Consider the following 16,985-nt stretch of genomic DNA (forward strand, 5'->3'; position numbering starts at 1 on the left):
ACATGAGACCGATATGTCTTTGATGTATTCAGTAACGTAGATTTCTTTGCCCAAAACTGAAAGCTAAAAGTTTGCAAGGCTATTTATTATGTCTTCGAAAAAGAGTATTTAAAAACAGTCACGAAATGAAATTGAAAAATGGAATTAAATTGCGCAGTCATTTTACTCCAGGAGGAAGATTCCTCACAAGACAAGGGCCATTGTCGGAAAAAGAAACCTTATCCAAAAGCCATCATGACTATAAGGGAAACGAGACCCCAGTGTCATGATATTGGTTATAATATATCTACCACTGAGGGAGTACAAAGCAATTCACTTTGTTCTTACAGGGGACAAGGCTTTTCCTTTTTCCAAACACATGCTCAAGCCCAACCCATGAAGGAAGAGATTTAACGGTTGAGGAAAAGATAATCAACTATCACATTTCTAGAGGTCGGAGAATATCTAAGAACAGTGTCGTTACTCTGGGAAAGAGATACACTGTTAATGAGTGTTAGTATAGCAAAAGAGGAGACCAGAAGACTTTGAAAATACGCTTGAAATTAACCCTGAATTGCCCTCGTGGCGGGTCCATGAAATTTACATATACCAGTTGTTACTTCAAAGACGCCTGTTGGCGGCTTAATAATGAATATGCACTTGTCACTGCTCAAGCAGAACGTGAAGTCTTCAGTAACAAAACAAGTTCCTTTAATTGGGCAGCATTCACATTACGTAACGATACGGCAAAAGGTGAAGGGATTCGTGGTCCATGCAAGATGTTTTCGTTCGCTTTCCACGTTTTACTTCTTGAAATTATTTCGCACCATGCATTTGCAGTTGATGTTTCATTTACGAATTCTTTCTTTGCTTCGCTCGATGAAGACCAAAATGTCAAGTTGTACTGGAATGTTAGCAGAAAAACCAAAGAAATTTTCTTCACCGTCGAGGCCAACACACTCGGATGGATTGGATTCGGTATTTCCCGCGGACAAGGAAAGATGCAAGGAGCAGATATTGTGATTGGCTGGGTGAAAGACGGAAAGCCTTATTTTCAGGTATTTGAAAGTTATCTTAGTCAACTTTTACAAATATGATAAGGCTGCTTTCTGATAGGGGCCGTGGATCAACAGTATCTCGTCTGATATACTTGTTCCGAGAGGGGCGCACCTTGGCTGTACCGTTTTCCCTCTGGTGTATTCAACCACATAAACGACATCACCCCTGCCTTGTTCGTACTGTGCTTTTCGCCCAAATTTCGCAAGCCAAAACACTTTCTCTTTAGGGGACAGCGAAAATCCTAAAAGTAAAGTAAAGTAAAGTAAAGTAAAGCAACCATATTTAACGTCGATAACTCGTAACAGTAATTCAACTGACAAACCTGAGGTCCGTGACGGTGCGCTCATTTTACTCCCCCCTCTCCATCAGTGCTCCGTTTTACGGGTATTTAAAGCTACTTAGCTACACGGAAGGGAAAGAAGTCGAAACAAGGATGCGAGATCCGGGAATCGAACTCAGGACCTCTTGCACCAAGGCCGTGCACTAACCGACTGTGCCATCCTAGCCTGTTTTAAATCTTAATTTGAGTAAGTATAATAATGCCGCGAGCAGATACTAGGCAGTGAAACATCATAGAAATACTAAATATTAGTTATTGGGCCACGATTACGTAATATTATAAGTTCGTTGTGATTATAAAATACAAAAATACAAATATTTTGAAGAGTAAATATACTGCGAAAGAGAGACTAAAATTATCCTCGCACTTAGCTGGTGAATTTAAACAATTTTCGCTTTTATAAACACCTGAAAATTCAGATGGCTCAAACGGGATTCGAACTCATAACCTCTGCGATGCTCTGCCAACTATGAAGCCACGCATGCCGGTTGGGAGCGGGTAAATTAATTTTTTGGGGGCTCATCTGTTTCCGTGAAAGGAAATTGCTTAAATTGTCCAGATAACTGAGAGGATCATTTTTCTCTTTCGTCTAAAGCCCGCACTTCAAATAAATACATTTCTTTCAGTAAATCTACTGAAAGCAGTCACCTTGGTGGATCAAGACTTTGAGTGGACACACTTAATTACACATCTGCCCCGAGAGGCAGATCATTTGTTTGCGATTCAGTCCAATTAAGTAAATCATTTGGTTGTGCCTCAGCAGGCATATCGTTTAAATTATTAGTCTCGATAGAAAGGCTTTCTGTGTCAGAATTGAGTATCCGCACAGACCAATTGGCAAGAATTTGAGCTACCGTGGAAACAGTCCATGGTTCAATTGGCAAATTATAGGCACATAACAACGCTGGCAAACTCATAAAAGAACAATGTCAAGGTTCTTACACGCATGGTGTTTATAATGAATTTATTTTGATTCTCTCAAATGCAATTTAGAGCGAAGTGTTTTTTCGTGCGCAACATGAACAATGGCGAGAGAAATTGTTGTAAAAAGTAGGATCAAGGCCTACTTTTTATCCAACCTATTTCGTAATGATTGAATTTTGCGCCTTGTCGTAGGTGTGTTTCAACTTATCATACAGTTGAGGCGTCTTATTACGGAACTGAAAAGCGCTAAAAGCGCGCAATTACAGTTCACCTAACCCCTGTGAGTTCTAAAACCGAAGCGTTCTCTCAATGTTGACAAAACGGATGAAGAGAGGAAAAAGAGAGAGAGGTTTCAGTGAGGTTGAGCTCGTCAATCGTCCACTCTCTTGGTATCAACTTTTTTCTCTTTCCAACCGTCCTCTAGTGGCGGCCAAACATTTCGAGAAGAACTCATACTGTCACTGGTCCTTTGAATTTTTTTCATTAACATTTATTCAAATGTTTTGCCTGAGGCATGAAACGGGACAATTTTGTTTCATTTTAAACTGAAAATTTGGTTTAAACTGGAAGAATTTTTATGGATCTGTAGAGTATGTATTGTTGGTGGTGTAAAGCATAGGCGTCGTGTTTAGTTTAATTTTCTCTCTTACAGGATCGACATGCTGATGGTTACATGGTTCCGGACGTAGATTCACAGCAAGATTATGAACTGATTTCGCTGTCGGAGGACAATGGCAAGACCATCATGAAATTTAAAAGAAAGTTTGACACCTGCGATACAGATGACATTAAAATTGAGGTGTGGTAGTTGACTGTTTTGTCAGAGATTATAACGTTGTTGCTCAGTTCAGTAAAAACTGATTCACAACAGGATTTAAAAAAAAGCCTAATTAGAAATAAATAATTGAACAGCGACTGGGAAGAGCGAAACTGGGAAGCGTTACGAGTGAATGGCAAAAGATAAAAAAGGGATGCCCCCAAGGAACTTGCTTCGGAACACTCTTGTGGAACATATTCCAGAATGACTTGTTCTTTTCCATGAAATATTGCCAACTACCTATGTACGCCGACGTTCATCAGTTGTATTCATCAGGAACCAAGGCCAGTGATGTAGAAAAAACATTAAACGATCAAGCGCAGGTTGCACTGCAGCTAATTGGCATTCCGACAATAAACTGCTAGCTAACAAGGAAAAGTTCCAGGCTATGCATGTAATTACTAAGAAAAAATGGCAAGAACTACCAAAGATCCATCTCAAGGTTGACAATGAGCAAATCAAACAAACGACATGTCTTAAACTCTTAGGAGTTACAATAGATCACGAATTGTCTTTCAGTGAACATGTCAAATACATGGTTCTCCTAAGAATGAAAAAAAAAATTCCAGAAAAGGCTAAGCTACACATATTTAAAACTAAAATTCTACCACATTTGACATATTGCTCCATAGTTTGTATTTTATCAGATCTTCGGACAAACGAAAACTTTAAAGGTTACAAGAGAAGGGGCTAAGGGCAGTCTATCTTCAACTTGAAGACAAAAGCAGTCCCTCTGAAGACCTTCTAAACAAAGCTAAGCTTGTGACTTGAAATAATCAAAGACTTCAAAACATAGCTGTTCTTATGTTTAAAGTTAAACATGGCATCTGCCCCACATATATACCAGATCTTTTTAATCTACAAACCACCCAATAAAGCGTCATGCCACGCTTTAATGCTGTAACGCCGGTACGGAAAGCATTCCATTTACCTCGGGGCACCACGAGAAATGCAAGCACCCCGAGTCAGTTTCAGAAATTAGTAAGACAAATGGATCTCTCGACCTTAATCAGCAGCGAATGTGCACCTGACTGTTTTCTCTGCAGCTCGTAGAGACAAGGAGTATTTTTAATAGATTAGAATCGGTAGATTTCTATATTTTTCTTAATAGAATAGCATTGGTATTTTTGCACAAGTATATCCTAGAATTTCACCATATTTAATATTTATTTAGTATTTACTGGTATTTTTTTTTTGCTTTGTAACCGTGTCTCCAATTAGCAGGTATGCTAAAGTACTTTGACACAAAATAGAGTTATTGTTGTTGTTGTTGTTGAAAACTAAAGCAACTAATAAACATTGCAAACCAATTCAATGTTTTCGACGCTGGATCAAAGATTGATTTGAGATATGGTCAAATATAACACAAATAGCAGTTATAAACATTTTGAAAAAATGCATTTTATAGACTTGGCGTTTCGTATGTTTCAACAAACACTTTCAAAAGTAACCGTTTATATTTAAAAGAAAACTTTTACATGCAAATACAAATAGAGAGAGGTTTGCGTTCTAGAACGAAAACAAAGTAAAAAGTTACTTGTTAATAAAGTGACAGCTGGTCACTGTGACTAGTAAGATTAGCATTAAGATCTGGTTTCAGTTCTTGTATAAACAATTTTTCTTTTATTTTTCAGTGGTAATCACTTTTGCCTCAGCTGATGCAAGAATTTCAAAATGATCCCACTTTATATAATGTCCAGTGGCTTAGATGTGATCCGCAATAGCTGATGTGTGTTCCCGCTGTTTAGCGAGGTCTATAAATGCATTACTTCAAAATGTTTATAACTGCAATTTGTGTTATATTTTACACCATTTGCAACCATGACGATTTTACTTACTCGATAAATTTTGAAACCACGTTGTGCCCGTCTTATTGATTTTGTCGTAATAATCTTGCAGTCAGGAACAACAAAAGTTATCTACGCTTATCACCCTGACGATCCCTCGTCAGAAAGCTCCATTCCAAGGCACAGCCCTGCAAACCGAGGTCCAAGAAGTGTACTCTTGCTAAACAGTGCCAAAAAGGACTCTATTTTGCCACCTGATGCTAAATACTTCGACATAAGACACAACAAGGTAACTTATCCAATAGCTGTCTTCATTATCATATCATCATTTAAAAATTGATATAAATTATGGCCCCGCGCGGTGACAAAAAACTAGTAATTTAGTCTCAAATTGGGAAGAAAGGCATGGGAACGAGTTGGTCCAATGAGACTGCTCTGGTCTTTCAACATTCACTCTTATTAAATTTATTACTTCGCTTAAACTCGAATCATCTATTTACTTTTCAGACTGCTGTCCCAGGAGATGAAACCAGTTACATGTGTGTGGCATTTGAAATACCCAAACTGAATGAAGCACATCACATCGTACAGGTACAATTCTCGACCCTCGCAATATTGACATCATTGAAGGTTCCCAAAATGATGCCGTCTTGTCTAACACAATTCGCTAAAAAATCCGCTCTTTTTGAGCCTGCGAACTGGAACTTATTGCCCCCGATTGAAATCGAGTTCGTTTTGGTTCCCACTAGAAACAGAAGAAGAAACATAAAGTGGAGATTTCTCTCTTCCCATTTTAAGCAAAAAATATAAAAAATCGCACAGGATTTACTTTTATCTCTCAAAAGAAAATTTCTCAATGCAGGGGTGAGTGCTCTTGCATACCCTAGAGGGGATGGCTTTTTGGTGCTCACTTTCAAATATCGCAAATACATTCCCTCATTTAAGAATGAGTGGCCTTGCTAATTAGTTGTCATTTCCTTGTCTCTTAAGGACGGTGCCTACTATTGTTATTGCGCATACGTTCTGCGCATCTCCAGATACTCGGATTTCCTATCGGTATTGCTTACTAATGCAGGGATATTTTTGCGCGGTTTAAATTTATGCGGAGAAAGCAGAACTTAGCAAGTACTCTTGGTATACAAAAAGAAAATTGGGGCTAACCACGCATTTTTCAGAAATAATTAAGCTTCAATTTGGAAAAGAACGCCATACATTGCTTTGTAATTTAAAGCTTTTTAAAAATATTGTTGATTAATTATCTTCGAAAAATGCGTGGTTACCGCCAATTTTCTTTTTGGATTTCAATAACACTTGTTAAGATCTGCTTTTCCCGCCCATTCAGTAAACCTCGCAAAAATACCTTTGAATTAGTAGGCACCGTCCTTAATTCGTTCTAACACCTTCTTTCAGATTGACCCGGTCATCCAGGCGGGCCATGAAGGTGTAGTTCATCATATGCTGTTATACCAATGCAGAGATGATGTCCCAGAACACCATTTAAACTACACAGGCCGTTGTTACAGTTCCAACATGCCTCCTCCTCTTAGGCAATGCTCTGGATCATCAACAATTTTTGCTTGGGCCGTTGGAGGGAAGGTATATGTTGCACTATGTAGTTTTCTATTACTGGCTATCGCAAAACCAAATCAAAGCTTTTAAACCTAATCCCAGCCAGTTGAATTTTGAATTCCTCAAGAATACGGTCCTTTTTCAGGAGTTCTATTTTCCCAAGCACGTTGGTTTCCCTATTGGAACACCTGACAGTCCGAAAGTCGTTATTCTGGAGGTACATTATGATAACCCTCAGGAAAGAGAAGGTATGGACCATAGAAAGGTTTTCTTGCGGTGTCTGTATTCAGGGATACCCAATGAGCCATTTTTTTCAAAATTCATAAAAATATATCATGGCCATAATATAAACCAAAAATTCGCATTTTTGTAGAAATTTCTCTACTTGCAGGGAACTTTTTATTTGTTCCGCACTCCCAGCAGAAACAGACCAGAAATCCCGTTTGCCTGTAGGGCTGAGTGGAAGTTTCCAAGCCAGCAAGCATAAGGGACTGTGCAATAATTATCAGGAGGGGGGGCCCTAAAACCAGAGGGGGGGGGGGGGCGCCTTAAGTTAAAATAATGGAAAGGAGGGGGGGGGGCTCTACATTAGATTTCTCAAGTAAGTTGAGGGGGGGTCTTAATTAAATTTCACAAATTCGATAACGAATAAATAAACATTTTCCAAATAGACAGATGCCACGCCTTTGACTATCCATAATGTCTAAATATTGCATCAACATAAACACATGCTTTAACTTATTTAGAATGTCAACATATGATAGATTGAAACAATCGCTCATGCACAGAAGTCACAAACCACGTTGTGAGCTTTGCTAATAAAACATTTGGCATTTAAGAGGTCCCGCAGACATGACAGGTCTGTTCTTGATTTAAACAGCGAGAGGGTTTCTAGGTCTACAGTTTCTAGCTGAGGAATGCCACATACTTCTGTTTCATAGTTGTCATCAATGGGTTCACCTCCCAAAGACCGAAAAATTATACAGGTTCGGGTCCTACGGCTTTCTGAGGCAGCAATCCTCTTCTTCTCCCTTTTTTTCTTCTGTTCCTTCTTTTTTCTTGATTTGGATGCTTTAGATTTGGCACCAATAGGAAATGTCGCTTTATATTTAGCCATCACCCTATCCAGGTCTTCTATAAGATGCAGAGCGTTTAAACCGACTTGAGACTTTATTGAATGACGTTGTTCAGCATTAAAATTGTGTAAACAGCTGAGGCCAGTCTTCAGTGTTTTTCTAACTTGGTTACGACAGCATTAAGCTTGTCCTGGATATCATTTGCCTCTTGTTTGCAACGTCTGATGTTGCTGTCATCATGGGGAGCTGGCTTATAATCCTCTCGGAGAAACCTTCCTGCACAAGCAGGGTTGTCGGATAAAAGATATTGGTATCTGTTCTCAAGTTTTTCAATATCTAAAGGTACGGGTTAGAGAGGGGGGGGGGGGGGGCACATCATAATTTTGAGAGAACGTGAGGAGGGGGGGGGGGTTCACAGGTAATCTTGACGCTGCTGGAGGGGGGGACCTATCTAATTTTTCCTTTGGTGAAGCTCATTTTAGGACCCCCCCTTCCTGATAATTATTGCACAGTCCCTAATAACAACATTTGAATACATCGTACGCCAAAATGGACGTGGCAACAAGCCTCGGGAGGAGGGAAGGTTTAAATTTACAGGTAAAAAATTAAATCAAATAGGTTTAAAGAAAGAGATTTGTTTTTAATGTATAAATTCATAGCTAAGTCGGTTTAAATTAACCTCTTTCAAGGAGGATTAAATATTGCTACATATGGGCAGCTATAGTAAATACCCTCTAACTGTTCTTCGAATAATGCAAAGAGTCTCAATTTCTTTGCTTGGCTAATTGGACCATGCAATTGAGGTTGACACCGTAACATCTGTACCCGGTTGCACAGTTCTTAAGCGGATGAAATTGTGAAGTAACTGTATACGTCAATGTATAATTTCGTGGCTTGCTTGACTTAAGTTTGTTTCCTCCATACGTACTTTTGTCAATGTTATTTAATCGGGAATCCTTATGAGAGGCGCAGTGGCCTCATGGTTAGTGTGCTCGACTCCGGATCGAGTTGTCTGGGTTCGGGGCCTGGCCGGGGACATTGTGTTGTGTTCTTGGGCAAGACACTTTACTCTCACGGTGCTTCTCTCCACCCAGGTGTATAAATGGGTACCGGCGTAATGCTGGGGGTAACCCTGCGATGGACTAGCATCCCAACCAGAGGGGAGCATAAATACTCCTAGTCGCTTCATGCTACGGAAACCGGAGATAAGCGCCGGCCTTAATGGGCTTTCAGGCTCGTAACAGACACTTTACCTTTACCTTATGAGATATAAGGTGGTTAGATTGCGACCATCATCATGATTTCAATGCTAGCGGGACTTTGAAGCAATGTTTGACGAGATGGCCATACCGAAAGGTCTCTGACGATGCCAGTCCCATGGCAGGGACGAAACATCCGTATGTCGGGCGAGCCATGGAAATATCTGAAACGTCTGAGATTGGCTAGTGTTATCACCCCTTCATAACTAGCTGTGACAATTCCTATAAAAAAGTTGAAACGTTTTCGTCCTTTAGTACTAATTTTTGTCTCACGCGTACTTGAGATTTTTACTGAATGGGATTTCCACGAATGCCGCATCCTTCTACGTTACCAAGGCTGAAAGCGGCCTTGATCAGTTTTTCGATTGCTCTTAAAGGAATGATTGACAGTTCTGGACTCAGGCTTTACTACACTAAACGACTCAGAAAGTATGATGCTGGAATGCTGTATGTTGGAGCCGCTGTTGATCGAAGTATGATGATCCCTCCAAAAGAGAAGAGCTGGGAATTTAATGGTTTCTGTAGTGAAGAATGCACCAAAGAGGTCTGTTGTTTAAATTTCAAACCCCTTATAGTTTAGAGAAGCGAATGTTCGACCACAGAAGTGCAAGTAGCCTTAGATCCAAGATGCACCCTCACACATCTCGGGCCCCAATATTGTCACCTTTGAAACTTTAGGACAGCAAGAACATGGCTGTTTTGCAAACAAAGATGATACAAACAACACATTTATTATGCATCATCAGGGTATCATCGTCATAGCCGTCTTCTTTACAGTCTAACAACATCATAATCTGCTTCATCGACGTCATCATCATCAATATTGTTATTGTCATCATTATCTTAATCTTTTTCAACATCTTAATCGTCATCATCACATCCCTTACGTAAATAAGTTGTGTTTATTCATTACGTCATTACAACTGACCAATCAGGTGCTTCTCTAAAAATAGCTGCATTAGATTTAAAAATTTAAAATTGGAAACGGGTTATGTATATGGGACTGATCCCTTATCTTACCTCATCCTTTCTTGCTTCATATTATAATCAACTTCATCATGACCTCCACCACCATATTCATCTCATGCTGCTTCAACGCCAGATCTTCTTTTCTCTGTTCAAATTTTCCTCACAGGACCGCCACAACTACCTTTCGCAACCAAAAAAGTCAGTTATCTCTCTTTTTAAAAGAACGTCAAGTAATCAATCCCTTCTACTATGCTTTTTTTCTTCCTCCACTTCTTCCTCTCTGCACTTTAGAAGTCCCACAAGTTTTTTTTTTTTTTTGAGAACGTGGCTTCTTTAACATACCAGTTAGGTATATAAATATTTTGAGCCTTTATTCAATTGAATTGCCAGCATAGCCCAGTTTTCGCTAGTAAAGTCCTTTCAGACCTTTCAAACCGTACTTGCAAAACCAAATCATAGCTTTTAAACCCAATTTTGAATTCCTCAAGAATACGGTCCTTTTTTAGGAGTTCTATTTTTCCGAGCACGTTGGCTTCCCTATTGGAACACCTCGCTGACGGTCCGAAAGTCGTTGAGGATCTGGGTTTGAATTCTCTTTCTTTATTTTTAAAGGGCCTCAGAAATTCCAAGCTACCAGAAGGAGGAATCAGTGTAATAGCTTCAGGACTACATACCCACCTGGCTGGTAAATATCACCTTCAGCGGCAGTAGCTTAAATTTCTTTTCTGGTCAATTATAGAATGTTTTCGGTCATGTGACCAGCAGGAATATTTGCATACTAAAACAAAAGGAAGAATTTGCATAAAAATGGAGTTCAATTCCCAAAAGAACATTTCACTCCTACAACATGGCCGCTGTTTCTTTGTTTCACTCCTCCAACATGGCCGCTGTGACGTCATGTGGAAACACTCTACAGCTAAAGGAGCCAAGATGTAATTATTTTATTTTTTAGGATATGACGGAAGACGATGTGAACGATTTAAGATGGTGTGGCTTAATGTTGACTAATCCGGGTTCAAATTGCGCTCACACTAGTTATCTAGTAAGCGGGAATACAGTTGACCCAAACCAAAAAATATATACATTTGATTGAGGATACTGGAGAAAAATCTGAGTGCATTTTGCTATAGGAGACACAATGGTGGACAACCTCGTCCCTGGCTTTAGGTAAAGCGCCCTGGGGACGAGGTTGAATGGTAGAGCATGCGATCCGAACTAGTAATCGGGAGGTCGTACTGCGGGCAGTCGAATTTTCCGAGTATTCCCGAGTCACCATCGATATATAAATCTCTTCCTGATTGCACTCACCGGGATCAACAATATAACATCTCTTTCAGCAGACGCTTGATCATGTTTTCCATACCCTCAGAGTCAGTTAGTGCTTCTGTTTTTACGCTGATCCTTGCTTTGTGTGTGTGTGTTTACGACAATGACTTATCACCCTTAGCGGGGAAAATAGCAGGCAATAATCATACGAAGAAGAGAAAGATGAAGAACATCATAAACAACACTAACAACTCTGTATGGTGAACTAATTGGGACATCTATTCATTTCTAAGTTAAGGGCACCGCCTCTAAGGGACACTTTAAACAAACAAATGCTGGGACAGTTAAACACTGGTGCGATTTTTAACATCAGAGCACTTCTTTTAGGGACATCTTAAGCCTCCTACGAACATAGTAAAATAACTTATTTCGTGTGATGTTTGCTCCATTTTCAAGTAGAGAAATTTACCATGAGGGATTTAAGTTAAGAACTGAATGGGAGGTATTGTTCTTGTCATTTTCTCTCCAGTAAATACTTAAAGTATCATGCACGATGAAAGGTCTTATATTTTTTCAGGCCGCAAAGTCATATTGCGGCATATTAGAAATGGACTGGAACTTCCTGAGATAGCAAGAGACGAGCATTACGATTTCAACTTTCAGGTAAATTAGTAAGCCCTCAGAAAAGTTTCTCGAACATAATCATTTAATATACACCTCTCTAATCTGCGTTTTTATTTATTCCCTTCGCAGGAATATCACTTACTGGATAAAGAAATTCACATCGCTCCGGTGAGATACTTTCTCGTCCTACGAATTACTGCAATAAAGGCAACATCCATTTAATTATCAAATTCAACGAGTGGCCAGAGCGGGTCTTGAACCCGGGTTCTCCGGATCTCAAGGCAAGCGCCCTAACCACTGGGCCACACTGCCTCCTGCAGGTTTAAAGGGGGTAGGTTTAAATTTAGCTTGGTCTTTCTTGACCGCTCGATTGACAAGTTAATTACATCCCGCAAAATAGGGTTATCTTGCCCTCTGACTGTAGAAGCCATATCACCACTCTTTAGTCATAAATACGTAATGAACTTAAGATTTATAGTCTATGGTGTGGTACTAACACAAAGGGTACATGTTTAAAGGAATGTTAGTAGGAAAGCTTTGTTGGTCTGCGTTTCAGTTTAGAAGTGCCGAATTACAAGCAACAACCCAGTGCCTCAAAAACAGGGGTTTCGGTTACCCGTAGCGGTTCGAATCTCTTGGGCCTACAGTTCCACGGTGCCTCGAAGGAAGGAATGGATTGTTGGCAAACTCGTAGTATACATGATTTTTTCTTAATGCTCTTTTACAGGGAGACTCCTTGATCACTAAATGCATCTACGATACCCAAGATAGGAATTGGGTGACAAACGTGAGTGCTACAACTAATAAAAGTGAAAATCGATCAATCACTGTCTTTTTCAAGTAGTGATTTGTTCTTTGGCGAACTGTGGCATTGGATTGGCTCTGCTGGTGTGATTGCCGTAAGTCCCTAAACTGTCTAGAATTTAAGTCCACGAAACTTAAGTGATCCTGTTCTTTCAATAAGAATTAGCATGTCTAAATCACTGCTTACTCCGCAGTCACCAAGAGAAGACTAAAACTACGCACGGATTAGCCGCAGAAATGCGCATGCTTACTCTCTTTCTCTCTCTCCCTCTCTCTCTCTCTCTCTCACACACGTCGCCTCGTCGTAGGGAGTCGCCTGGTCGCCCGGTCGACTGAGTTATTCATCTCTTCTCAGCACAGTAAATGGGCACTATCCGTTCTGGGAAGAGGTTAATATTGCGTCCCAATCGAAGATCGAAACGCACCAATCGCCACATGCTGTGTTACTGAATAGCCATTTGACACTAATTTTCGCCTGATGAAAGCAACAGTGAACTTTAAGTCGTCAAAACGTCGCGATCCACTATTTTATTGTGACAAATTCCTAATTGTTTATTATTCGACAGATTATTTATTCATTTTTTCATCTTCCATATTAACCATTTGACTCAAACCTTTCCCTTATCTTTTTCGTTTTTAGATGCACCTTCCAGGAGGGCCTTAGTGGGTTTTTTCACAATAGCCAAGCATGAAAGACCGAGCGTCAGTCATTTATCACATCATATACGTATGTGACGTATGTGAATCACTTCACGTTTGTCCTCGGTCACATACGTCACATCGTCAAAATATAGTAGTTCTAAAAAAAAAAAGATTCGGGAAAGAGTTGACTCAAGGTTACAATACGTATAGAAGCTCCGGGTAATGGGTTCCTGTTAATATTTATTAATTCAGTGAATCATTTTGTTTAGGGAGGCATCAGTACAAGAGAGGAAATGTGCTTGTCTTTTCTCGTATACTACCCGAAAGTGAACTTCAGCAGATGCGTTTCATGGGAAAAACCAGCATGGCAAAAATGGAATGATGAATATGTCAAGTAATTACTTTAATTCAAGTCATTCCGCTTTTTCTAGTTCATTACGGTTTTTTTAGTTCCTTGTACCCAGATCTCCCACGGTCAGGTAGAAGGGAGATCTTACATTTCCAAACCGGCAGTATGTGATCAGCAGTGGGATCTGGGTACGAGATATAAATGCTGGAGACTAAATGTCCAAATGAACAGTTTCATTTTCATTGGTGGGTGGATCGCCTTATTAACTCATTTTACTGCCAAATACCCGTTTTACCCCTCGCTATGTTGGTTTACAGTTTTGCCCAAAGAAAGCAATATGTTTTGACTTTTAGCTGTTTGTTTTTGTGCTTCCATTAGCTCCAAATCCCTTTCAGCTAATCCAGCCAGACCATACGCACGCATTGATAGTCCTGTTCCGGGACTCCCTCTTACCCCGCCCTGAAAATGGGCTTAAGGAGTTAAAAGAGTGCATGGCCGCGCACTGAGATATGGTTTTTTTGAACATATCTTGTTTAACCTCTTAAACAAAAATCTCCAGGCCCATTTTCAGGGCGGGGTAAGAGGGAGTCCCGGAACAGGACTAACGCATTGATATACCACAAATCTGGAAACTTCATGCCTATACTCCTTTCCAATGGAGTGTGGGTTCTTAAACTTCCCACAGATTCTATGAACAAGAATTGTATAAGACGGTGCCCACAGCTTTGGCTACCAGTAATGCGTTTCGCTAACCACCTCTCTATCATGTTCCCCTCAAATGTGCTTGAAATAGGGGGTGTAATCATTCGCAAATGTAATTTCGAAGGAAGTACATTTTCTTGGCTTATTTCAAGACCTTGTTTGTTTTGTGCGATTTCCCGCGTGGCTGAACCATCTGCCAACCTGAATCATTACTGAGGGGAGATGTTCATGGAACTGATTTTCTTACAGGCAAAACTATTCATTGCTGCGCAAGCCGTCCTTTTGGACTAAAGAAGTAAATCAAGGACTGAGAGAAGCCTACCGTGATACCAATGAAATCTACGCAAGATGTCTCGCTCGTGCTGACATAGCCCTACCGGTAATTGTTACATCCCTTTGTAATTCCCCTAAGACTGTTTCAAAATTAAAAGAAATAGTGTGTCGTTCAGTTTCGGATAAGTTGAGGGAAGATGTTAAGATAAAGTATTGTAAAACACTGAAGAGTTATTTAAAAGTGCTGCTGTTGTCTTACGCGGTCGTATCACGAGGGCATTTCACCATTCACCCTCCATAGTTTCGTTATTGAGTTATTCTTCCGACTGTGACTAATTCAACTTTGTTATGTTGCAGGGTCTTGGCTATAAAGAAACGCAAAAACCGTTAATCAAGACACCTTATAAACCAAAACCTAGCTGCGACATTGTTTCCATGGCTACCCGCGGCGTTGTCCCTGGATCCTTAGGAGTATTGATCGCAGTTTTTTCCTTGATTACTTTCGTTCACTGAACAAAACCCACTACTTTACATTACACTAGCTGTTCTAGCCTGCGTACCTGAGAGGGCAAGCGATGCATGAATAATCCTGCGATGCTATGCCGCCAGCTTGGTTGATGAGCGTTTTAGTACTTTAGACCGAGCCAGTAGATTTTGCCAAGTCAGGCACCAAGAAAGAGAGATTAAAAATCATGGCGACTCGCATTTTACTGCTGACTTTCCTCCTCAACATGATCTCCTCTCTAAATTAACGATTCTCGTTAATTTCTAATTAATTTATTAGGTCTAAAGTTTGATTTTAAAACGTTTAGCTTTGTAGATTTGGCAATCTACTTTTTGCAGTGTTTAATACTGTTTGTTGCCAAGTGATAATGAAGCATTAGCAAAAATTGTTTAACATAGCGGTGTGATGTCACGTGGTTAGGTGACCATTTCCTAAAATCCATATCAAATTTTCCATCTTCTTAATTAAGTATACCCTAAATTCAGAGCTAATTAGGAATTAATCTTTGTTTATCTAACCTTGCTCCCAGGACAAACACCACCCAGAGTTGAGCGGGCCACACTTGGCGGGGAAAAGACTTAGAAACCACTGAAGTTGTCTCTCTTCCTTATTCTCTACTTGCTGCGCTTCTAAAATGGAGGCCTAGATTGGGTGATTTTGGCCTGTCACTTCTAATTTGCACAACAATTAAACGCTTTCTCCGCAGGCAAACCTCACGCGGGCGTCACGAGATTTGTTGAGATGCTTTCGTTCATTTTCAATTCCTCTTTCAGTTTCGCAATGACTTGGGTTTGTAACAAACACTTATTGCTAATCTCGCAATATAGTAGATTTTACTTGGAACTTATTTTGGGTCGCAATAAGTCTAAAGCCATTAATGTTATTGAGATTAGTACAATGTATCGGTTCCGGCTCGCCCAGGGCCAAGACATTCGATGTAAGGTTAGCGCGGCCCGGTCCTGGTTTCACGACCAAGCTTTGACCTACAGTGTCAGGTGGCTTAGTGAGGGAGGATTCGTTGGCTGTGCAGCGAGCTTTGATCAGTAATAAAGTTATTGAAATACTTGGAAATGGTGTTGTCAATTTTGTTTGTGTTTTATTGAAAAGCTATTATCATTATTATTATTAAAACAATTATTCCACTCGCGTTTGTTGGATATGAGACGATTATAGCCAACTCAGCGCTACGCGCTTGGTTTGCTACCTATATCCATCACGCGCATGGAATAATTCAGTGTTAAATATAACAGTTAACAGCAAAAAGATGTGGTCCATAACACTTAACAGTCAACCCTTGAGCCCCACCCTGAGGCTTCCTTTGTGAAACAACACGTGAGATTCTTGTGATTGATGATTGCATGACAAAAAAAAAAAAAAACAAAAACAGTGAAATGTCGATGTCGCGAACCCCCTTAATAAACGGGGCAAAGCTTGACTGTAAAAGCCCTATTCAATCTTTGCAATTGTCATTTTCAGTTTTCATCAACTCAAATGCACTTGTATATAACGAGTGACAAGGCATTTGAAAGAACTGTATCATTTCAAAGATCAAAATATAAAAGCGCCTGTTTTTTGAAGCGCTATATAAAATTCAAAGTAGGACCATGGTCGAGTAATTTTAAAAACCCAAGAAATTGAACATACTTTCTTGAAATGAAGAATCAAACATTTGTTTTGACCTTAGCAGGAAAACAATAGCGTCTGTGAAACAAGCTCTTTTCTTTCTCTTTAATCTCTCCTTAAATCCCTGATTAGGTTTGCGTGGCCTTTTGTTAGTATTTCAGTGTGTGAGCAATGGTGAGCGATGCTTACGTAAGAGTGTAATTTTGTCCAAAAGCATGATAGTGCAATTTATTATTTTTATGATATTGGAAGACGACATTTAAAATTAATGATATTCCGAGATCTTTTTCCGGCACTCCTAAAGTAAATGTCACACATATATTGTTAACCATTTAACATCAAAGAACCATGATAATTTCCTTGTGAAAATTATACTTTGTAATAAAGATTAAACGCGCTTAAAGGCTCTTATGCGTAT

General features: G+C 39.8%; 1 protein-coding gene across 2 annotated transcripts; it reads left to right on the forward strand.

Annotated features, from left to right (window-relative positions):
* The first annotated feature begins 338 nt into the window (after positions 1-338).
* LOC138000231 (DBH-like monooxygenase protein 1) lies at positions 339-16,015 on the forward strand. Of its 2 annotated transcripts, XM_068846490.1 has the most exons (14): positions 340-1,037; positions 2,955-3,101; positions 5,019-5,195; positions 5,414-5,497; positions 6,317-6,502; positions 6,621-6,723; positions 9,188-9,354; positions 10,392-10,464; positions 11,623-11,708; positions 11,799-11,837; positions 12,397-12,456; positions 13,385-13,509; positions 14,416-14,545; positions 14,797-16,015. In XM_068846490.1, the coding sequence occupies exons 1-14, from the start codon at positions 573-575 to the stop codon at positions 14,950-14,952; spliced, it is 1,998 nt and encodes a 665-aa protein (XP_068702591.1). In that variant the 5' UTR covers positions 340-572; the 3' UTR covers positions 14,953-16,015. The 2 variants fall into 2 exon arrangements, 1 of the variants encoding a protein (XP_068702591.1); XR_011123076.1 differs by lacking the exons at positions 14,416-14,545; positions 14,797-16,015 and having other exon boundaries at positions 339-1,037; positions 12,397-12,568; positions 13,385-13,508.
* Positions 16,016-16,985: the final 970 nt, after the last annotated feature.

The sequence above is a fragment of the Montipora foliosa genome, chromosome 4 (assembly GCF_036669935.1).
Source record: "Montipora foliosa isolate CH-2021 chromosome 4, ASM3666993v2, whole genome shotgun sequence".
NCBI lineage: Eukaryota > Metazoa > Cnidaria > Anthozoa > Scleractinia > Acroporidae > Montipora > Montipora foliosa.